Here is a 23989-nt window from a genome sequence, read left to right as displayed (position 1 = left end):
CAGAAGTCTTGTTTTTAACAATCTCTTTATAGAGGGTTCTAATGGTGATCCTCAAACCACACTGAAGCCACAGCTCCAGGGTGATGGACCCATAATGCCAGAAAGCTAGACATCTCCAGAAGCTTCCTCTGTATGAAGCAAGACAGTAGTAGTGGTTAAGCCAGTGGGATTTGGAGAACAACAGAGCCAAGTTCAAATGGCTCCAGGAGCTTCCTGGCTGTATGACCACAGCCCAACCCCCGTAAGCACCAGTTCCCTGCCTTCAAATGAAAATAAAACAGTAGATCCTGATGTGATTATAGAAAAATTTAAATGAATCAAGTGTGTTGCCTGGCAGTAAGCAACTGCCCAATGAATGTTAGTTTGAGTATTAACGAAGTTCATCAGTTCTAAAGTGCGCACCCTTCACACTTAAATTTCTACAGAGATTTACAATTGTCAGTAAGTTGTGTTAAAAAAAAAAAAACTGCCATGAAAAAAAAATAAAAATAAAAAATAAAATAAAAAAACTTCCATGGACACTTTTTATTAAGAGAAAGAAAGCGCTGTTATCAAAGTATATTGGACATCGGAAGTAAAGTAGGTCTCCATTCTCACCATCATGTTCAATGAAGCTTTGGTTACTGAGTACTGGAAGTTACGGCAAGTTCTGAGTAGCAAAACAATTTTTACTGAAGAAACAACTAAAAAGTGACCATTCGTGCATCTTGACAATGATAAAGTTATCTATTCTGTATGGGATACATTAAGACCTGGAAGAGAAAGGACATATGTAGAAGAGACAGCCCTGCTTATTAAAAAGCCGTAGTCACATTGGTGGCGGAAAACACCCTGTACAGGCACCTGGGTGTACGGCCGGTTAGGTGTCCAGCTCTTGATTTCGGCTCACGTCATGATCTCAGGGTCATGAGACTGAGCCCCGCATCCAGCTCTGCTCAGCGCAGAGTCAGCGTGAGATTCTCTCTCCCTCTGCCCCTCCCTCTCATGTTTGCACACATGTTCTCTCTTTCGCTCTCTTTCTCTCTCATATAAATAAATCTTTAAAAAATACCATAGCATAAAAACCAAACTACCCCAAAGCAGTGATTATATCAGACTTTATGCTGTCGATAAATACTTTTGAACGCACGAGTGCAAGAACAGAAGGCAGGGTGGGAGATCTCAGCTGACTTTCCCACTTGCAAGTAGCGAAACCTTGAGCACACTTAGCATTGCTTCTTGGGGACAATAATCTGCAAGTTGGAGATCTGTGAGAGAGGAGATGCAGATGTGCGCTGTACGGTCATCCCAGCATGGCCCAAGGATGCTGTAGTCTGTATTTCTTTCTCTGACCTCTTTATTGGTCCATTTGTTTTGTGGAACATATGTCCATTGTTTTGTGGAACATGGTGGTGGAGTCACCCCTCTTGTGTTGCCACGACACCAGTATGTCTAAAAGTCCTCTTAGAAGTCCAGTTTTATTTCCTTATTTCCCCTCACTGAGTCTGCAGTATTAGATTTTGCTGCTTACCAGGGCTGCCACCGCAGGCTTATGCATAATAAGCTCTATCTCTTATCCGTATCCGTCTAGCAAGTTGCCATGTTTTGCAAGTTTTTTCTTTAGAACTTCTTTTTCGGTCTCAATCTCCTTTACACAAACCTTTGCTTACTGAATGCCTGCCATTTGCCGAGAATTCTGTAGAAATAAAATGAACTAAAACCCCTGCCTTGGTAGGAGAGGTGGGCGGGGAGTTGGGGTGACTGGGTGATGGGCACTGAGGGGGGCACTTGGGGTGATGAGCACTGGGTGTTATACTATACGTTGGCAAATTGAACTCCAATAAAAAATAAATTTAAAAAACCCTGCTTTTTATCATATTATCAAGCAGGAGACAGTCATCTAAGGAAAAAAAATTCAACTGAAATTTTTGAAATGCTATAATAAAGGTGTGTGCAACTCACCTACAGAGTACAGAAGAGGGAGTGACTGACTCACCAATAATAATTGGTTGTGTTTTATAGTTATGCAATAATTAAATGATATTTAATTACTTAAATGGTAATTTGTATTAATGACAATGTTGTTGTTTGGACCACAGATTGGCCCTAAGAGATGTTTATACAAGCTCATTTTTCAGATGAGCAAATGGAAGAAGAAGCTAAGTGCCTTGCACAGCACCACATAGCTAACAGGTTTCAGAGATCTTGGTACTAGGCTCAGCGGGGAGATTGGAGAAAATCTATGCTGAAGGAGGTGCTGTTTGCTCTGGGTCTTGAACAATTTTTAACTCTCCATCTTTTGGTGATAGGAACTAGGTGCTTCAGACAAAATAATTGTGCAAAAGCTGAAAGACTTGGAAAAATGACTTTAGAAAAGGTGAATTCGTGAATGACGATCTGAGGTGGAAATAGAGGCAGAAAAAGTATCAGGGGAGCCCCTAAGTGAGAGAATGGTGAGTTCAGTTCAGGAAACTCAAGAGGCCAGTGGGGCTACAGAATGGGGTGGATAAGGGAAAAGGAGGAAGAGATGAGGTCAAAGATAGTATGTCAACCAGCGTATTTTGGAGTCTGGTCGGCCTTTGGGATGCTTTGTACTATCTTTGTTGTCACCAAACTAAGTGATATGTGATATCACATCTTGGTGAGATGGGACATCAGTGAAGTTTTGATCAGTGATGTGGCGAGTTATGGTTATGGGAAGACAAGGGGAGACACAGAGTGATAGCTGCAAGGGTATTAAGATCCCCCAGACAAGGGGGGATGGTGGCTTTGTCAGGGAAGCAGAGGTGCTTCTCAGAGCACTCTGGTCAGATTGTGGATCTATTTTGAAGAGAGTCAAGACGATTTGCTGATGGGTTGATGTGGGCTGTGGAAGATTATGGAATTACAGGGGGAGACTGCAAAGGTTTTGGACTGAAAACTGTAAGGATGGTGTCTCCTTAACTGAGATGAGGAAGACTTCAGGAGGAAGTGGTTTGATACGATTTCAATTGTGGCAACAAAACTGGATGTGTTGGGAAGGATCATCAATGAAGTCAGAGAGGAGTTTGGCATCTTATTTGTGTCCAAACTGGTGCTGACTGTCCCCCCAGAGACTATGGCAGTGGAGACTGACAGGAGGGGACTCGACTGGAGACCCTATGGAAGTAGTTTTGGGAACGGGTTGGATGTAGCAGAGGGAGGCAGGATCTAAAGTGGGAAACCCCAGGGTTCCCTGGCTGATGACCATGAGGGCCACTACTCAGGCCTGCCTCAGGGGCCCTGAATATTTCCAGTTGTGCAAATACCAGGAACGTGGAACCTTTTCCATTGGACCACTTATGTTCACCCTCATTCATGTCTTTCTTATCAAGATTAACTTCGGAATCAGCTTTTCCAGCTCTTTTCACTTCCTTGTCATCTTGGAAAGTGAACAAACCAGGCTCTCAAATTCAAGATGTTCAATATTTTTAGTTTTTGTAAAAAAAATCTCAAATTATGATGTCTGAGTACTTGCAATAAATAGTCTTTTATTGAGAGTGGCGTTTTCCCCAGTTTTATTGAGATGTAACTACAGACAGCATTTTATTAATTTAAGATATGTAAGATATGATTTGATATATATATTTATTGCAAAATTGACTACGACACTAAGTTTAGCTAATAACCATCATCTCACACAGTTACAAAACCTTTTCTTTGGGTGAGAAATTTTAAGATCTACTGCCTTAGCAACTTCCAAACACACAGTATAGTATCATTAGCTATAATCATTATATATCCAGAACTTATTAATCATAACCTGGAAGTCTGTACCTTTTGACAATATTCACCTATTTTCCCCATCCCCCCCCCTCCTCCGTCTACACCCTGTCTGTTCTCTGTGTATATGAGTTCTGGGGTTTTCTTTAGATTCCACATATAAGTGAGATCATACAGTGATCCAGTATTTGTCTTTCTCTGACTTGTCTCACCTAGCATAATGCCCTCGGGGTCCATCCATGTTCTCCCAAAACACAGATTTCCCTTCGTTTTTATGGTTGAATAATAATCTGTTGTATCCTTTCAGTTTGTTCATTTCTCTATCCTTATTTTCTTTATCCATTTAATCACCAAAGGACGTTTAGATTGTTTTCATGGCTTAGCCAGTGTAAATAACTCTGCAGTAATCTTGGGAGTACAGATACTGTTTGGGGATACCAATTCCCTTTCCTTTGGATGCATACCCGCAAGTGGAATTGCTGGGTTTGTACAGTTGTTTTATTTTGATTTCGGACAGGATACTCCACACTGTTCTCCCCCAGTGGCTGCACCACTTTATATTGCCATAGACAGTGTGCAGGATCCCCTTTTCTCTACATCCTCACCTCATCCTCTAGTCTTTTTGTTGGCAGCCATTCTAACCGGTGTGAGGGGTATCTCGTTTGGGTTTTATCTTTGCATTTGATGTGTATAGTGACGTTGAGTACCTTTTCATGCACCTGTTGGCCATTTGTGTGTCTTCTTTACGAAAAACAATGTCTATTCAATATAGATGCCAAAAATCTCAGCAGGATATTAGCAAACAAAATCTAACAATATCCTTAAAAATCATATACCATGATCAAATGGGACTTATTCCTGGGATGCAAGGGTGTTTTAATATTCACAAAACAATCAGTGTGATAGGTCATACGGCTAAGATACCTATTTTTAATCATATTGGGGTTTTTTTTGTTAGTTTTTTGTTTTGTTTTGTTTGCTATTGAGTTGTATGTGTCCTTTATATACTCTGGATAGAAACCCCTTATGATGGGTTATGATTTGCAAATATTTCCTTCCATTCTGTAGGTTGCCTTTTGCCTTTCATTTTTATTTTGATAGTTTCCTTTGCTGTACAGAAGCTCTTTAGTTCGATATAGTCTAGACTTATGCATTTTTGCCTCTGTGGCCTTTGCTTTTGGTGTCAAATCCAAAAAATATCATTGCTAGGACTGATGTCAGGAGCTCAGCTCCTATATTTTCTTCTTGGGAATCTATGGTTTTAGGTCTTAGGCTCATCTTTAATCCATTTTGAATTGATTTTTGTGTATAGTCTAATATAGAGGTTTGGTTTCATTCTTTTGTATGTGGCTGTCCAGTTGACAATACCATTTATTGAAGAGACATCCATCCTTCCCTGTTGTATATTCTTGGCTCCCTTGTTATAGAATAATTGGACATATGTATATAGGTTTATTTCTGGGTTCTTCTGCTACATTAGTATATGTGTCTGTCTTTATGCCATCACTATACTGCTTTGATTACTATAACTTTGTAATATTGTTTGAATTCATGGAGTATGATACCTCCAGTTTTGTCCTTATTTTCAAGATTGCTTTGGCTATTTGGGGTCTTTTGGGGTTCCACACAAATTTTACGATGTTTTGTTCTATTTCTGTGAAAAAAGACATTGGAATTTTGGTAGGAATTGAGTTGAATCTGTAGAATGCTTTGGGTAGTAAGGACACTTTAACAATAGTTTTAAGAAAAAAGGACATTTTAGCAATATTAATTCTTCCAACTTATGAGCATGGAATATATTTCCATTTATTTGAGTTCTAAATATCATAAAACCAAACTCGTCTCCTTGTCTTCAATCCCATTTCCCCAATTACTGCACTTGTGTCTTCCCTACTCCTGGCACTTTTGTATTTTATTATTTCCTTAATCAGAAAATTTGAGTAGTTGCAAGCTCTCCCCAAGATTAAAATAACCTTAACTTGCATTAAAGACCTTATATTTGGGCCTGAGCCAAAGTCACAAATTTATTGCTTAATACCCATCAAAAAGAATTTTCTAGTTAACTGGACCCACTGCTCTCTCCACCAACACTGCCCAATACCGATTCTCTGCCTGCACCAAAATTCAATCTCCAGATTAATCTTCCTAAAAATCAACTCCAATCAAGCCATTTTCCTACTCTGAAACACATTTTTACACTTTACTGCCTGGTGATATAATTACAGACTCTTCCCTTGGCAGCTCCATCCTGCTAACTCAGTAGTTCTGACTCATTTTTCTCATTCCCCACAGTTCACAGAGCAGTGCACTCCCATCCGTAATGTCTCACATTGCCTGCAGTGGTCTCCAAGGAACAAAGTAGTACACTCGGGAGGACATAACCAGTGTCTGATTGAAACACTTGTAACACGTATATAACCAGCACCTCCATGGTGCTTACTATGTACAGGTACTTTTGTGCTCATTTCAGGAGTATGAACTCATTGAATTCCTATGCAGTAGGAACTCATTCCAATTGCAGAGGAAGAAACTGAGGCACAGAAGGGTAAGCCATTCTTCTAGGGGCACGTGGTTAATCAACAGCAGATAGTCCATCTCAGCCCAGGTCTGTGGTCTATGCTCTTAATTCCATTGACATGATGGCTCTCTTCTTGGATTCCTGCCACCTACTACCTACCATCCCTTTCCCCAATATTGAAGGCTGAGAATTACTGAGCTCTCTGTCATTTTCATCAAAGTTTAAAAAAAAAAAAAAAACACTCTGTTTTGAAAGTGGCTTGAATCAATCTGACCTCCAGTGACTGACTTCTTTGATCTGGACCACCTTTCTCAGTTGCCACTTGTGTTTTATTTACCATATACTATCTTTGTTGTCACCAAACTAGGTGATATGTGATATCACATCTTTCTAACTGGATTGAGAAACTTTCAAAACCAAACTCATAATGGAAGTTGCGAATTGCTCTTTGAATTTCGCAATTTTATTAACACTACCTTTAATCTAAGCTCAAAGTAACTTCGGTGTCCTCCCCTCTCCCTCTTGCTGAATCTATGTCCACATACGATCCACTTCTGAGTTTTGATTCTTCATGCATCTCTGATGACACTCTTAGTCTTCTTCACCTTTTCTATCTATACAGTGGGAGATGCTGCTGCTACTAACTGGCCCATGGTAAGCAAGCGATACGTTGTTAGTAGTTATTACTGCTTGATGTTCTCACCAGCCTTTCCCCAACTATCAAGAGGTCTTGTATCTCATTTTCCAAACTCAAGTCTTTGACTCCATCTATTCATCTTAAATCCCGTTGCCAATGTAATTTATCCAAGGTACAGCCCCTGTCCTGCTCCTGTCTACCACACTTCCCTCCCCACCGTTGTGTGCTGAAATAAGAATTCACTGCTCAAAAAATCAACTCATCACTTTGACTTTTCCTTCTGACCTCATCTCCTATTATTCCACTGTGTATATTGTACCTTCTGAGCATATTAGATCAAAGGCTCCTCTCCTAAAAAGTTCTGTTTTTATATTTCACTCATGCCATTTATTTCACTAGTAGTGCTGTCCTCTACTCTTTCACCTTTACATCTTGATACATTCACAGTGTGTTATTTCTTATTGGGCTAGCTTGCTTTTTTTTAGACACAATAATTTGTTTAAATCTCTCAATTGGTCCTCTATTTAGCTACTTATCTTCTTTACTGGATTTGAAAATTCCTGAAGCCAGGAAATGGGCCTTACTCAGCTCAGTAATCCTGCAACATCAGCCGATATCTTACATGTAGTAGATCTTAAATGAATATACGTTGCACTGAAGCAACTGGTGACCTCCCCCTAATTATGTATAGAAAATATGAGTCATTGTAATAACACAGTCTAATCCATCACTTTTCAAATGACATAGACCAGAGGCTAGGATAAGTTAAGGAAAAGCCTTTTAAGTTCTGGGGCACAGGAAGGACATATTGAAATGGATTAAGTAGCCCCTTGTATCATCTTTAGAATTCCTCAAATCCTAACTTGGTATCTATCCGTATTTCTTACACAATTTGTCTCATTGAGTAGCAGTACTATCTTACATTTCTGAAGTTTAATCTCATTTCCTATAAAACCAGGATAATGTTGCCTAATGTGGCAGGATGGTTATGGGGATTCAAGGAAATACAGATCGTAATTAATGATATATTATTTCCAAAATAATTAACAATTGCATACTGTAGGTACTGAAAATGTGTTAAGTTTCTCTCTCCTGTCGCTGATGAACAAAGTCCACTTAATGGAAGGATCCTGTGATCTAGAACTGAAGTTTCCTGCCCTGGTGGACTGGACACAAAAGCAGAGTCTGGGAAGCAGTCTAGTTGGGGGGGGGGGGGCAGCCACACATTGACCTCAAGGAGCAAAGAGGCTCTGAGATTGACCGCTGACAGCTTCTCGTTCTTTCATAAAATGAAAAGATTGGTAAATGTTAGCAGTATAAAACCCTTCCACGTCCTAGAATTCTATCTATGGGACTCAGAAGCTGATACTAAAATCCATTTTAGAAGAAATGGTCTTCTGACTGTGCATTTCACATTGTCCAGTGGCATCTCTATGAACCACCGAAATACGTCCCTCTGACTTTCCTCCCACCGCACCCTCTCCCATTGAGAACACCGCCCTAGGGACAACTGTGCCTGGAGACTGAGTAGAGCTGAGACTGTAGGCAGTGAACAAATTGGCCCTCGCCGGCTGGATGGGAAGACTGCAAAGCCTGGAAAGCAGGCAAGACCTGAAGAAAACAGCTCTGCCATTTTTATTCACCTACAGCCTCCAAGGCAGTCTTTGTCTTAGGAGAAGCTAGAAAAACACAAGTGATGAGCAAACATTGAACTGACAGAGACACAGCAGTAACAACACCACTGTTGGTTCCCATGGAGCATTGCAGAATCAGATTTGCTTGGGTTCAATGTTTTTGGGTCTTTGTTTTTTTTTTTTGCCCCCTCATTTCTTATTACATTCTGAGTTTTCTTTTTCCAGTGTTTCTCTTGACTTTCTCCTTGCTGGGTAGCCTCCTTTCAACACTGTTTCCAGCATCAAGGCTGTTAAATATACGCTGTTAAACATTCTTAACCTGATGTAATTAAGGGAAGGAAGTCAGTCTGAATCAATGACAAGCTGGAGAAATAAGCAATTTTTAAGGAAATGAAGTTTTATTACTCTTAGGGATATACTGAAACTATTGAAAGCAGTAACGGAGCTACGGCACTTAGGGAATGGATGACTGCCTTAACTCCTACATAAGCACATATTGTAAATTTACTGTTTGAAATAAAATATGTGTTTTCCTTTTTTTTTTCTCTCTCTCTCTCAAGACCTCTCCTCCTTAAATAGACTAGCATTTATTTCTTTACAAATTGCTTAGCACACATTTTTTTTATTTGCACATTGCAGATATTGAGATATGAATGCAAATCTCAGTTGTTTAAAACTTGGTGCTAATGAGGTCAAGACCACACACTAAATCTCTCTATCTGCCAATGATCTCTATTGCGTGGCCTTAAGTATGAGAACAACAAGCTCTGGTCATAAGCGTTAGGGGAGAGGATGTGGATGAGTCCGTCCAACATGCCTCTACAGATTGGAAAATGGCTCTGTTTTCATCAGCTCTGCACGCGTGGTTAGTAGCTTCATCTTTCTTAATGAGTATTAGCTATCTTGGATTTTTAAAGATAATTTTAGCACCATCATTGTTTACTTCAATAATGTATTTATTTGATATCTCATCTGCTGTGTGGTAGTGTGACTTAAAATTAGATGAGCATTTTCTGCCTTTAGTGACATTTCCTGCATGTATATTTATATCCTGCTTGTTAAGGCTAATACTATGTGAGCTCATAGAATTGCATCTGAACTCCGAGGGGAAGAAAATAATGATCCATTTCATGAGATGAGTGATTTTTTTACAAACTTCTCATTTCAACTGAAAGAGTGTTCCCCCCTTGATTAAAATGTATTTCCCAATTAAATTAAAATGCAAATATAGACTGTCTGTGTTTATGGTTTTAAATAGAATTATTTAAAGAAGGTTTTAAATCAACCTGCTGTTAATATTTCATGCGGGAACTGTTGGTTTTATTGTTGGGCCAATATTGCCATGTTCCATTTTCAAGATTGCTTAAAGCACTGTGAAAGCTTAATCATATTGCCCAGGTTTTATCAGCTTTTGGCCACTTTTCTCTAGAATGTTAAAAATGGACTTCTTTCCTATATACTTTGTAAGTTATGCCAGTGATGTTGGAGAAATATCAAGTCTAAAACTTAAGAACCTCTTGAAGCGGAGTCGTGAACAATTTACTGTTTGTTTTTAAAGAAATAGTTTATTACACAGAATTAGATCAACTCAAATTTAAGAGCATCATATTTTATAATTTATTATGAAATTAAAGATCTGGAAATGTACTTTAAGAAACCATTTGGCTCAGCCTTTCAATTTATATTATAAATATAAATTATCTGTATTAGAAATTCCATCTAAAGATAGGGATTTAAAAAAAATAAAGATAGGGATTTAATTATGATCCTGGTAGGATTCGTTTCAGCTTTTTTTTTTTTAAGATGTTCTATCATTTGTCAAACATATTAATTAAAATAGTTTTTAAACAATATTTTATAACTTGACCTTTTTTCTTTTTTCTCACTCTTAGTGATCTCAGTGAAAACCAAATTCAGGCAATTCCAAGGAAGGCTTTCCGTGGGGCAGTTGACATTAAAAATTTGTAAGTATTTTTTTTTCTAATCTATACTATTGTTTTCAAGTTATCTATTTTCAAAGTTAAATTTATATTGAATAATGTGTCAGAATAAAAAGTGAAAGGCCTATTTATCTTTAGGCTTGCTTAGGAGAGCTTGTAACATAAGTTTTAAATTGTTTTCACAAGGTATCTGGAGATATTCTCATGTAAAAGATGTCTTGAATCTGAAGTTGTTACCAAATTCATTCTTCAAACTTTGTTTTTAATCTTGTGAAATCTCAAGAAATGATTTGATTAAAAGGTATTCACATTGTATTTTTTTATTTTTTTATTTTTTTTTTTTTAAATTTTTTATTTATTTATGATAGTCACAGAGAGAGAGAGAGAGAGAGGTAGAGACATAGGCAGAGGGAGAAGCAGGCTCCATGCACCGGGAGCCCGACGTGGGATTCGATCCCGGGTCTCCAGGATCGCACCCTGGGCCAAAGGCAGGCACCAAACCACTGCGCCACCCAGGGATCCCACATTGTATTTTTTTATTGTTCCTGTCAGCATATGTCAGTAAACTCCTTTTTCTGTTGTTATCGGTGTTTATTGAAAATGCAGAATATAAACTATTTTTTTTTTCTGGAAAGAGTAGATAACATTTTCTTGTTAGAGATGCCTGGAGCCTGGAGCTATAGCTTTTTTTTTTTTTTTTAAATCACGTTTAGATCACTGTTTTCATTACATGCCAAAAGTATGAGAATGAGAAAATTATGTCTTTCCCTTTGTGTGAATATTTTTCTTACGTATTTTCCCCTCATATCTTTATGAAAGAATATGTGTATAGCCCTCTCTAGAAGGAAAAAAAAAGCACCAAGTAAAAGGAAACTGTGCTTCTAAATTTTCCCTTTATAAATCTAGTGTCTTGTGTAGAAGTGGTTTTTTTGCAAGTGCCTGTAGCTTTGAGGATACATATCAGATTTAAGATTTCAGTGACAATCCTAATTTTGTCAATGTATATCTTTATAAATTCTAAAATACAGCATAAGCCTTTGAAAATGTTTGTTTTTGATTGACTGCAAATGCTAGGACATAAAGTATTGTGCTCAGCTTTGACATTAGTTTGGAATGTGGGGTGGGGGGTGCGGAAAGCCCTGTGTGCTGAGATTAACTATCAGGAATTCAATATTTCTTAGCTAGTGATAAACAGTGCAGGCACTTTTCAAGAATTAACTTATATTCAGCATTCTCCATGGTGGGATACAACACTATTTTTCCAGTAGGGAAAGGGAGACAGATGTTTCCTGTCATCAAAGAGGTTGACTGTTCATAGAGTTACAAGTTTTGGTCTCTGCATCTTCTCCTCAGTGTAAGTGATTTTTGTGTTAAATGTACACTTTCTGAATGTACAGGCAAAGAAAGAGAAACATAGACATCTAGATATAAGTGTGTTAAAATTCTGGCCCTAGGTTTTCATGAATATTTACATGTGAAGAGGATTTTATTTGCTTTCTTTTTATCTTCTCTTGCTACAGCTTGAGGAAGTCTTCAGGTAGATTTTGAGACATAAGGTGTTCAAAACTACTTTGGATACTATGTCTGGTTAGAACCATATAAAGATCCTAATACAGCCCCAACTTAAGTCGCCTGTATGTTACCTAAAATGATAGTCTTGGCTACAGTTGACCACCCTCTGGGAATGCCATTTGCAATCTTACAATAGTATTTTCTCTAAATCCTTAAAACAGGTGGCTTTTAATCTTCTTAGTAAAGATATTCAGGGAATCCACATCTATAAGTAACCCATCTTCCATATTTAGGGATACATTTGGGAATGAGATACCAGTCGTGATGGGATTCCTCTTTATGTCCTCTTCATTTATCCTTAAAGATTGTAATTTTAGAAATTTAGAGATGAAAAGAAAATTGAGATGCTAGCCATTTTGTAATGAAAAAGGCAATATTGATTTCACAGTTTGAAAATCTTTTTTCCCCCACATGCATAATTTTCCCTCCTAATTTAAAGTCAGTTAATATGTATACGGTGAGATGAGTTTAGGACTGGAGTCTTGGAATCTTGCTACTTACTGGATTTGTAGACATGACAAGTCCATAAACTCCATTGAGTCTTAGTTTTGCTTCTGTAAAATGAATATGATAATTGCTTGGGTTTGACGTGGTTCTTCGGGAAAGAAGATAAATGAAAGGCCTTTTGGTAAATGCTATGAAACGGAGTGTATTATTTCATTCTCTACGTATGCACTAATCAACTGCTAGAAGCTAACTCTTGAAAAAGGTGTTGTAAAAAGATCAGAAAGTATAACATAAAGTAATTCACAATATTGGTCATGGGTAGGATAGATCCATGTGTGTAGGGATGCCCCGTGGCTCAGCGGCTGAGCGTCTGCCTTCAGCCCCGGGATCTGGGATCGAGTCCCAAATCGGGCTCCCTGCATGGAGCCTGCTTCTCCCTCTGCCTGTGTCTCTGTCTCTCTCTCTCTCTCTCTCTCAAATAAATAAATAATTTTTTTTAAATGATAGATCTGAGTGTACTATGGGTCAGTTAGACATGGGGCTAATAAAAAGGAAAAGCAAATATAGCAGAAAGCACTAAATATACACCAGACTCTGATTTATAAACAAGATATTATGTGCTCTCGGTGCACAGGAAAGAAAGAGATAAAAAATACTGCCTGAGGTCCTCAGGGGGGAATCTGTAGGAAAGAATTCCTGAAAGAGGATCTAAAGGAATCTTCAAGGATGTTGGTTATGTTTTTGCTGAGTCGCAACGGACAAGGGTAGACTGAGGAAGTTAGAATCTATCAAAGAAGCCGGGCAAAGTGAGAATTAATTCCTACTCTTCTCACTGCCTTCCATGTGACAGTGTCAAAGACCGTTAGAGCAATATTGAAATACCACAGTGTGTTTAGATGTTTTGTTTGTTTGTTTGTTAATTAGGCTCATAGCTACAGTTTTACAGAATTTTACAGCTAAAAGGCATGTTTCTGTAATTAAAACATAGCTCAAAAGACATTGTTAAAAAATAGTTTCTTGGGGCTTTGTATGAAGATCAGTTTTATCACTAAAGGTCAAGGAAGATGCCTGGTAAAATATGTTAAAACTGAGGGTAAATTCTAATTCGTATTGTTATTAAAGGTAACCATCAGTCACCAAGTAATAACTCGGTAAGAGCCCATAAATATTAATATTAACATTATTACTATTCAGCGTGGGAAGGAGAGGTGCAGTACTTTGTCCTATTTATCGTTCCGCTGCATGCATTTACAATGTGGATAATCCTGCATGGTGGATGGCTACTGTTCCAACTCATTCAGAGAATAAAAGAGGAAAAAAAAAAAAGCTAGACAGAAGAAATATGTTCTTTAGCCGCATTACGGCGATATGACGATATTTTGTATAGAGCTGTCTAAATGCCCCGTCTGATGCACTGTAACAGGTTTATTGGATTTACCACATTCAGGCCTCATTCAGAGCAAATTCCAGTTATCAGAAGATTTCCACTGGAAGCACTTACCCTAATCTTGTGGATTGGGTAAATATGCTCAAGGCAGCATCTTGACAATATGAAACTGATGCTGTGAAAATTTTGCAAATTAGCAGATCCTATTCCTCTTCCACCAGGCAAACCACACGGAAACTATTCTAGGCAGATGGACATTTATCTTGCTCTTAAACATCTCCGGGGAGGAATTCCCATAACTTTTTTTGCTCATTGCTATTAATTTCTTAACTGGATAAAACCCTATCTTATTTTGTTATCTGATTTTCTCCAGCTGCAACTTAAACCATGTTCTTTTTCCTGACATTTTAGATGGTGAGATTGGTATTAAAATACCAACTAAATTATAATGTTTGTAATAGTCCCTGGCAGCACTTTTCCATAGTATTTACATCTGTTTTTAAATTCCCCAATCAAGTATGAATTAAAGTTTTGATACCATATTATTACCAACTGATACTTCACCAAAGTGACAATATTTATATGATTTTTCCTTATAAACTTTCTATATGTATTTTGTTTATTGAAACACTGATGCAGGAAAGCCTTGTTACCTCCTGATTAGATTTCGAAGGAAGACACGTTATATTATTTAAGCTATTTTGTTTATAAATATCTTTGAGGTATTTTCATCAAATGGATCAATTTAGGAGAATATTTAAATTAAGCCTTGCTTTATTGTCGAGACCCATGAGCTCACTCTCTAAGCATACACCTTAGGGTATAAAAACTTTCTCATGTTTTTTGTTTTTTGTTTTTTAATGATAAAACATTCCTAGTTAGAGTTATCCCAAGATTTAAGCAAGAAACTGTACGGATATATGAACCTAAAAATTAAATTGATTGCTAGTTGCTATTCATATTACAGATACAGACTTTAACATGTTTTTAGTTTCATTAGTCAGCACGACACAAACACTTAACAGCAGTTAAATTCCAACATGCATTATTTTGGGTATACTTGTAAAGTAAATCACACCTGCTTTTTTCTTCTTTCATTTTGCAGTACATCCTCAAAATGTACTCTGTGTTCCAGTCAAACTGTAATGTTTATTGCTTTAATAAATAAATACATGTCTTTCTATTTGCTTGCATTATCCCACTTCCCTTAACCCTGTATCTGTTGAGTCATATCCACCTTTTCAAGGAAAACTGCCTCTTACTAAAAAAACAGGTTAGGGAAAATATTTATATTTTCCTTTTTTTGAAAAAAATTATTAAAATTCAATTTAGTTAACATATAGTGTATTCTTAGTTTTAGGGGTAGAATTCAGTGATTCGTCAGTTGCATATTAACAGCCAGTGCTCATTGCATGAAATACTCTCCTTAACACCCATCACCCAGTTACCCCGTCCCCCACCCCAGCCCCTCCAACAGTCCTCAGTTTGTTTCCTATAGTTAAGAGTCTCTTGGAGTTTGCCTCCCTCTCTGATTTCATCTTATTTTATTTTTCCTTTTTTAACACATTAATTTTTTTTAATATTTTTTAAATTTATTTATGATAGAGAGAGGCAGAGACACAGGCAGAGGGAGAAGCAGGCTCCATGCAGGGAGCCCGACAAAGGACTCGATCCCGGGACTCCAGGATCGCGCCCTGGGCCAAAGGCAGGCACCAAACTGCTAAGCCACCCAGGGATCCTTTCAATTTATTTTATTGATGGATTCATTAAAACCCATGGATGGAATATCTGCCATTCTAGAGTAGGGACACAGAATTTTTATTTTTTACATTTCTCTAGTTTTAAATACCTCTCCACTGGATACTTCATAACAATAAGGGGACCAGTGTTGCTCACATATTATAGAATCCATCTGTAACAATTAGAAGAGTGTATTATGTATTTTTTAAATATAAGTATATATTTATATATTTTTCCATGCAAATGCAAGACTTATTTTAGCTCCATCTTATAAGTTGTCCTATTTGCAACATATCTGCTATAATCAGCTGGTTTTCAGGTTATTGAATATCAGCTCATAATATTTCTTACCATACTTACATACTTGGTATATTATCATAAAAATAAAATTCACCGACATCAAATTTAAATTGTATCTTACTTAAATTGTATTTTAGTTTCCTCAGCTCCTTTTTTGGCGTGTTTTCAGTAAACCTGAGGCTGAAGAGACTTGATGGGGCGGGGGGGGGGGAGTTGGTTTGTCACTCAGGGGGTCAGCTCTCTCCTGTGTGTTAGAGTAAATGCCAGAGGTCCTCAGTGGGATGTAGAACCTCCTGGACAATCCTCTTCATCGAGGTAGATAATAAGTGAACTGAAGTTTCATTTCAGTGGACGGAGCTCCTCTTCACACCCAGAATGTTGTCTGTGGACCGTAGGGCTAAGGAACCAACGGAGCTCTGGGCTCTCCGCAGAGGCCGGCGGCACCTCGGGAACTGTCCGTGGTCCTGTAACCTTCTGGTTTGTGCTCCCTGTATGACAGGCCAGCAGAATTGTCATAATCCCCAACAACTCTGATCAAGGTTGCTGCCAACGACCTCTCCAGCTGTTCATTTTGCTCTGTTGACGGGGTGCCTTGGCATTTTTCTTCAATGATGTCATTCTCTTACGTGAAAATGAATCGCTTTGACGCATCTTCATAAACTCTATCCAAAACACAAGACTCTGCAGTCAGATGCTCTAACTGAGCTCTAAACACAAGACTATCTGATTGAGTGATTGGGAATCCAGTTCCAATATGGATAAAATAAGAATCGGTGTGATCTTTCCATGGCCGCCATGTTGTCCTTGAGATAGAACAAATCTTTAGTTTTCTTGCTTCCCCTCCCTAGTCCGGGACAGACACACTTCACTCCCTCTGAACTATTACTGTGCTCTGCTAATTGGATTTTGATCTCCAGTCTATATTCTCATTAGATAATTTTAACATTGCAGACAGATTTGTTTTTATAAAGCATTGTTTTTGTTTGTTTGTTTTGTTTTGTTTTTTTATCCCCAGCTCTCCTGGGTTTGGGATCATTCAGCTTTTTAAAAACAACAACAACACTGTCTTGGCACTATGGCAAAGCCTTGGGGATAGCGCAGAATAGTGTCATGGTTTTATAGGTTCTGAAAAATATAGACTCTTTCCTGAGAAAACAGTGGCTTTTATTGGATAGCAAACTCTTTAGATTTTCTGACTAGTCCTAACTTTCTGACAGCCACTCAGGCTCCCAGCCCCCTCTCCCAGTGAGTCTGCACACAAGCTCTTTGCTCAAGCCATAAATAATGACCTCTCCCTTGCAGATATTCACTATGAACATTGTAGAACCTCTGCTCACAACGTTCTTGATTGGGTCTTTTTCCTCCATAGGGAATATCCACTTTTATTTTCTGTCTTTTTGGGTACTACCTGTTTTTTTAAGGTTCAGGTTTTTTTTTTTTCTTCCTCACACAAGACTACTTCAGCCTAGAATAATCGGTTACTTCCCTGACATTCAATAGCACTCTTTATGTGCTGACTTCTTTGAAATTTGGCCATCAGAGATTTTTTTTATTAAAGATTTTATTTATTCATGAGAGACACAGAGAGAGAGAGAGAGAGGCAGAGACACAGGCAGAGGGAGAAGTAGGCTCCCTGCAGGGAGCCCGATGTGGGACTCAATCTGGGACTTCAGGAACATGCCCTGGGCCAAAGGCAGGCACCAAACCGCTGAGCCACCCAGGGATCCCCCACCAGAGATTTAGCTGAAACTTTCATTTGCAGAATGAACAGCCCCTAAATTCCCAAACTATGGAGTGGAGGCTTCAGTAACACACAAATTTAAATTTGAATCAAGATTTCACTACATATATATTACCTACTTTGAATAAGTTATTAAACTTCGGTGAGCTGCAGAGTCTCCTCTGTAAAATCAGAATGATGATAACATTTACCTTTTCAAGTTATTGTGAGAAATAATGAGATAGCACATCTACGGACCCTGTCATTTGCTATGCATTCAATATATGTAAGCAATTGTTATTGTCAGCTTCATTTTCTACCACCTTTGATTAGTTTATAAGAGCTACTAGAACGTGAAGGGCTACTTAGTTATTCCTCCATTTTCTGATAAGCTCTCTTAGAGCTTGCCTTTTGCAAGTGGATATGACTTTATACTATAGATACTATAGATACCATACTATATTATACTTTTATAGTATAGATTATTCCAATAAAAACTGAGATTCTTTATTCCTATGCAAAAAAAAAAAAACCTACAAGTTTGCTTGAAAGATTGCAAAAGAACTAAATTCTAAAGAAATCATTTTTCATTCATCAGGATAGTCGTTACTTTGGTTATTTTATTCACTAATATCTGAGTTAGCACTGATGTGCTTTTATGCTGAGATTACATGACATGGTTGCTGAAACTTTGGCCTAGAATGTTCATTATATAGGTCAATTTATATTATTCTTATGTTCTCTATACATTATAATTTAAATCTTGTACTGCTTCTTAGAGTCATTATAGGCATAATATTTTCATATTTAGGCACTCCTATTGACACAATTTTATACACACGAGGGAAGAAATAGAACAGAGCATTCCTATATCCTTAACAACGTTTTTTTTTTTTTTCTTTCCCATTTGATTTACATGGTTTATCAGGCTTCTTTCCAAGTGGCAAAATGTTGTTACTCCCTCCTATTGGTCCTAATCACTTTGATATATTATTTTAAGTCAACTAAACTTTTGGAGTTTGCCATTTACAGTAATATGAATATGAACTAAACTTCTATTTCTAGTACCTAAAACTCCCTGGAGAGCCAGAGCATTGTTATAATACTTTTGTTGAAATACTCAGAGACTCTCTCTGGCTTTACAGTCATTTTTAAGATTTTATTTATTTGCTTGTTTGAGAGGGAGAGAGAGAGAGAGAGCACAAGTGGGAAGAGAGGTAGAGAAGAAGGAAGAGGAAGAAGAGGAGAATCTGAGCTCAGACCCCAATGCTGGGTCGATCTCATGACCCTGAGAGTATGACCTGAACCTAAACCAAGAGTCGGACACTTAACTGACTGAGCCACCCAGGTCCACCTGCCTTTAAATTTATTAAAGACTTTTTATGTGCAGTATTGTTTCAAAATTAAGTAAATTTTATGGTGTTCTAATTCTTACAAAAAGAAAATCAGTAATTAAAATCTTATTACTTGGATGCTGCAGTGAAACATGAGTTTTCTATGGGTAAGGACAAAACTAAAATTAATACAGGGAGATGAGTTTTACATATGTAATTCAAACACAGTATGTATCCAAGTTTTAATAACCCAAAACAGGAAATCCCTGAAAAAAATGTAAAAAGTAACAAAATGCACTATCTCTGGTTATATTTCAAGATGCCACGTAAGCAAATGTTCAACCTTCTGTCATTTAATATGCCTGTTTCTAAAATTCATAGTTAGCAGCATTATATATTTTTTTCATACCTAGAATTAATCAGAATCTGAAACTAGGCTATGTCGTGTTTTGTGGTAAGAACATCAGATCAGCTTTAGGAACTTCATGAGTGCGAGGCACAGGGTAACACCTCTTGATAAAGAGATGCTGTGTTGTCAAAGACGACATTCACCAGTACTAGGAAAAATTAAGCAAGCAGCCTGGTGTTATTCTAGAATAGAAGAGAAGTAGTGACCAATGCAAGAGAAGCATAGAGTGTTAATGCCGAAGACAGTTTGAAGGTTCCTGTTCTTTTCAGCATCGTCATTTTCATGAAATTGAAGATAAAGCCCTTGCTTCAGAACGCACACTTACAAACTAGGACATGAGGGGCAGATAGAGATGGAAGTTGAAATTCGAACAGAAACAGGAGATTTGAGGGAGGAAATCGGGAGAGAAGCCACACACGTCTGTGCTAGGATAGATCCGCTGAAGGTCCGAAAGAAATCACGAATAATACTATCTATGCCATTCTTTCTCTCCAGAAAATACGAAAAGTGCTAGCCTGCTTTCCCGTGGGATGTGACCCCGGTGCCAGGACAGGATCCTGAAGCTGTCCCTAATGTATCTAAACGTCCTTATTATCCAAAGATCAACAAATTGATCCTATATTTGGCTGAATAATTGTAATACTGCTTTTTGGAGAAGTGAAAAAAAAAAAACAACTCTCCTCTTACTAATGCCTTAATTCAGAATAATTTCATTGCACGATTGGAAATCACATCGAAACAAAATCGGCCTGTCACTAAATGCATGGCTGAGAACAGATCCCTTCCTTTTACAGAAAGCAGAAGTGCCGGGCTTTGAAAGGTGGTAGAGAAGAAAGTGAACTGGAGGATCCCTGAAAGAAAGCGTGCTCTTGCATGGCTTTGACACTCGTTATCTCGAACCATATACAAACCAGTGGAAGTTTGTGCAGAGAGGTTTTCTCAGGAGCAGTCAAAGCCGGCGCAAGTTTGCGTCGACATTCCTTTCGATAGAACGAAATCTAGCAGTCCATGAAAAAATCATTCGTGTTGATTGGCCTTTCATACGAATAACGTTTTCATGCGGTACCTTCGTGCTCAGAAGGTGCATGGCCTGAGACATGACGGCATTCAGAAAACTTCCAAGGACAACTTTGGTCCCACGAGAGCCGAATATTCTTAATACTTTGGGATGAAGAAGGACTTAGGTTTCTGCTAAGAATCAGAAGAAGCGTGTCACCATGAGCCATGTTGCACAGGGGTGAAAGCAACAAAGTTTTCAGCAGCGTCTCAACTTCTGGTGGTATAGGGGAAATAATCTGCTTTTCAGTCCCTGTAGAACAAGATTTGCTTGAGTGCTTTCTGGCATGCAAGGGCTTCCCCTTTGTGTATAGTATGCATGATTTAAAAGAAGCAGTGTCAGCACTGATTTATACATTGACAGCTAAGGATAATAAGATATGGGCAAACATACAGCTCACCCTTTTACAGATTAACCTGGAGACTGCATTAGGCAAATTTGATAGCATTAAAAGATTTTGCCAATTTGTCTGGAAACAATTTCTCTTTTGTAGTGTGTCAAGGGTAACACTTCATGCCATTGTACTAATTTAAATGGCTTTGATAAATCGTTCAAGAGGTTAGAGAATAGCGGTGTAGATATATATTTAGCACTTTAAAATAAAAAGGCTGTTAACTTAATTGTTAAATGAATTTAATCTGTAAAAATCAAAAGTGCTCAAGAATGAAAGTGTTTTCTTGGAACTGCAGCAGCCATATTACATCATGAAATTTTAAAAGTCTTCTTAGAAAATAAAATTATCCTTCTGCATTACTTCCTAATAAGTAGAAATGCTTTCAGCTATTACAGGAGCATGGAAGGTACCTATTATTTGGGGAAAGCCTTAGTTTATAAAAGCAATAAAACGGTATCTTCTCCAGAGTTGGCCTTTTTTTTTTATGTTGCGTGTCCTAGATTGTACCATTTGCATGATCAAGGTAGTCTCGTGTCCCCCGGAGACCTTCTTAAAAATGAGATGTATATTTCATGAGACATTCTCTATGTACATAATTTCTAAAGTAAGGAATTTGAAAAGGCCCCTCTGAAAGTCACTGGATTAAATCATTGCACCTTTATTCAGTAGCCCTGTGAGAGAAACAGCTATTGTACGAGAATGTTTAAACAATTCTTTAAGAACCCACCTCAAATATGAATCAGCCCTTCTGCTGAGTCCCGCACTTGAAAGGAGGACGAGATCCATTTGTATTATGATCATAGTCTTAGCCCGGCACATCTGCATTCCCTCCCAGTGCGCGGAGAACTGACAACTCACCTGACCATTTCATCAAACGTTTTGTTTCTGTCTCAAGTGAAGCATTAAAATACTGTTTCTTTACTGGAATAATATCGCTAAGCATCGAGCTGCTAGATTTAAACAACCACCGTTTATTTGTTAAAAAGAAATTTAAAAGGACATAAAGATAGGGCAGGTAGGGCTTAGTACTTAGCTGTTCATTTCAAATAAATGCCTTAGCTTGGATGAAGGAGATTTTAATTCCCAAAGCGCAAGTGGCAGGAGAAAGCTGACTTAACCAAGTTTGGAGTGACTTTGTTTTTTTCATCTTTGAATGATAAACAAATGAGTGCTCAAACTACAAGAAAGGTTCGTGTGTTTGCCTTCTGTATTATTTAGAAGGAACTGATAAGGCTTTAAACTTTTTACCGTAGATGCGTGTGGTGTTTTAATGATGTTGCTGCAGTATTGTGTCCTTAGTGTTGTCAGCTAAAATCAGCATCTTTAAGAAAAGAAAAAAAAAATGTTAATTTCTTAACACTTTATAAACTTATTTTCCGGAAATTTGCGGAGCTCCTCAAACTGAAGTGTATGCCATATTTACAGTGCAGATAATTTGCACATAATGACAAACGCTGCGAGTCACGGAAATGGTGAAGCTTAATGTAGACAACGGCTCGCTTTCTAAAGTGCGTTCCTGGTTGGGAATAGCAGGGACATATGTGGGGCCTCATTTCTCTTGCGATTGGGAGTTCTCGAAGGAAAACTGCTTTTAAAAGAAGAAAACCTAAAAGTAGCGTCGCTCTTTCTTGCCAAGGATAGTGAAATTAACATGCAGCTGGGCTTCTCTGATAAATGGATCCTGTTAGGTCACTGAGGGGGTGCATGTGACATTAAGTGATTTACAGTCCTTTACCTTAATGAAATTGTTTCAGCAAGATGACGCTGAAAGCTCTTAATGGATAGCTTTTCTTGATGTAATGAAATTGCATTCCTATGGCATTTAATATAAGGTGCAGTTATTATTTACTGGAGCTTTCCAAGGGCTGCTCTGTGCACAGACAGTTCAGAACAAAAAGAGATTTCAGTAGCGGCATCGGGACCAGAATGGCTTGTGACATTCTTAAGCAGATGAGTGCGTTTGTGGAGAGCATTTCAGTTAGCACAGCCGGGCTTCCTAGACCCTTCAGGAGACTCCCTTCACCCAACCCCGCTAGTCTTCGGCCTTTTACGTATATTCTTCTAATCTATTTACAGGCAACTGGATTACAACCAGATCAGCTGTATTGAAGATGGGGCATTTAGAGCTCTGCGGGACCTGGAAGTGCTGTAAGTACTGCTTGTCTCTCCTACTCTTCCGAATGAGAGCTTTGTGTCTGGGGAGTGCTAATGTGGGAGCTTCGCAGCCAGCTCCAAACCTTGTGTCAAAATGGTCTCTGATTAAAAGTACTTAAATGACTCCTGGGGAAGACACAGAAGAGTTGAAATGTGTGTGCACACCACCGTCCGTCTCCTGCCTGTATGGGTCGGTAAAAATGTCTATACAAGGAGGACATCCAGATGCTCGCAATACTGTCCTTTAAGTGTTTCTCCTTAGAACAAAATATTCGCAGTTGCAGGTTTTGTGAGAATTCCTGGAATTGCCAAATATTAAGGTAAAATCAGTCAGGAAAGTGACAACAGAAATTAAACCTCTTAGTCGCTGGTAAGTTGCAAGATTTTGTAGTTGCCATGCAATGGAAAGATGCCTTCTCATTTCAAGATGTCATTTTTAACCAGATAACATCATTTTTTGAAAGGTGATTTTGAGATCTCTCTAATTTTAGTAAGCTGCCCATCGGGTCCATTTTAAAGTCTTCACTACTGACTTAGTAAAGCACAGCACGGAGATCTGAATTATGATTGGCATCCCCTCCCTTTCCTTGCTGGGTAGACATGGCTGACAAAATGGGTTAGAGGCAACCAAGTAATCTCTATAGACCTTTGACTTGCTAAAATGATTTTAATGAAATCATTGTGCTGAAAAAATAATCTTAAAGTAGAGTTACTAAAGTGGTTGAAGTCGCCAGTACATTTCTAGAACTTTTTTTTTTCCCAGAGATTCACAAGTCTAGCTTTTAAAATAGATTTGCAGATTTCTCCCCCAAATAAAATATTTTTTCTCTGCTACAATTCATCCCTGACTAAATTTATTCAGAAATCCAAAATGGAATTAAACAGGAAGAGGTTTTGAATTTTTAAACCATGTGGTAAAAGTTATCTAAGAATCATGAAATCCTCTTGAAAAAAAAAAAAAAGATCCCATTACTTTATAAATTGAGGAACAGAATGTAATTCTGAAAAAAAAAGTTTGATGTTTCA

General features: G+C 38.0%; 1 protein-coding gene across 5 annotated transcripts in view; it reads left to right on the top strand.

Moving 5' to 3' along the window:
* The window catches only part of SLIT2 (slit guidance ligand 2), a 348857-nt gene that overhangs the window by 198909 nt on the left and 125959 nt on the right, over positions 1-23989 (top strand). For all 5 annotated transcript variants that reach the window (XM_072809379.1, XM_072809365.1, XM_072809373.1 and 2 more), the window contains 2 exons: positions 10402-10473; positions 22886-22957. In XM_072809379.1, the coding sequence (XP_072665480.1) occupies positions 10402-10473; positions 22886-22957 (144 nt within the window). The remainder of the gene's footprint in view (positions 1-10401; positions 10474-22885; positions 22958-23989) is intronic.

Source organism: Canis lupus, chromosome 2 (assembly GCF_048164855.1).
Source record: "Canis lupus baileyi chromosome 2, mCanLup2.hap1, whole genome shotgun sequence".
Classification (NCBI taxonomy): Eukaryota; Metazoa; Chordata; class Mammalia; order Carnivora; family Canidae; genus Canis; species Canis lupus.
This window is presented reverse-complemented; position numbering and strand designations above follow the sequence as displayed.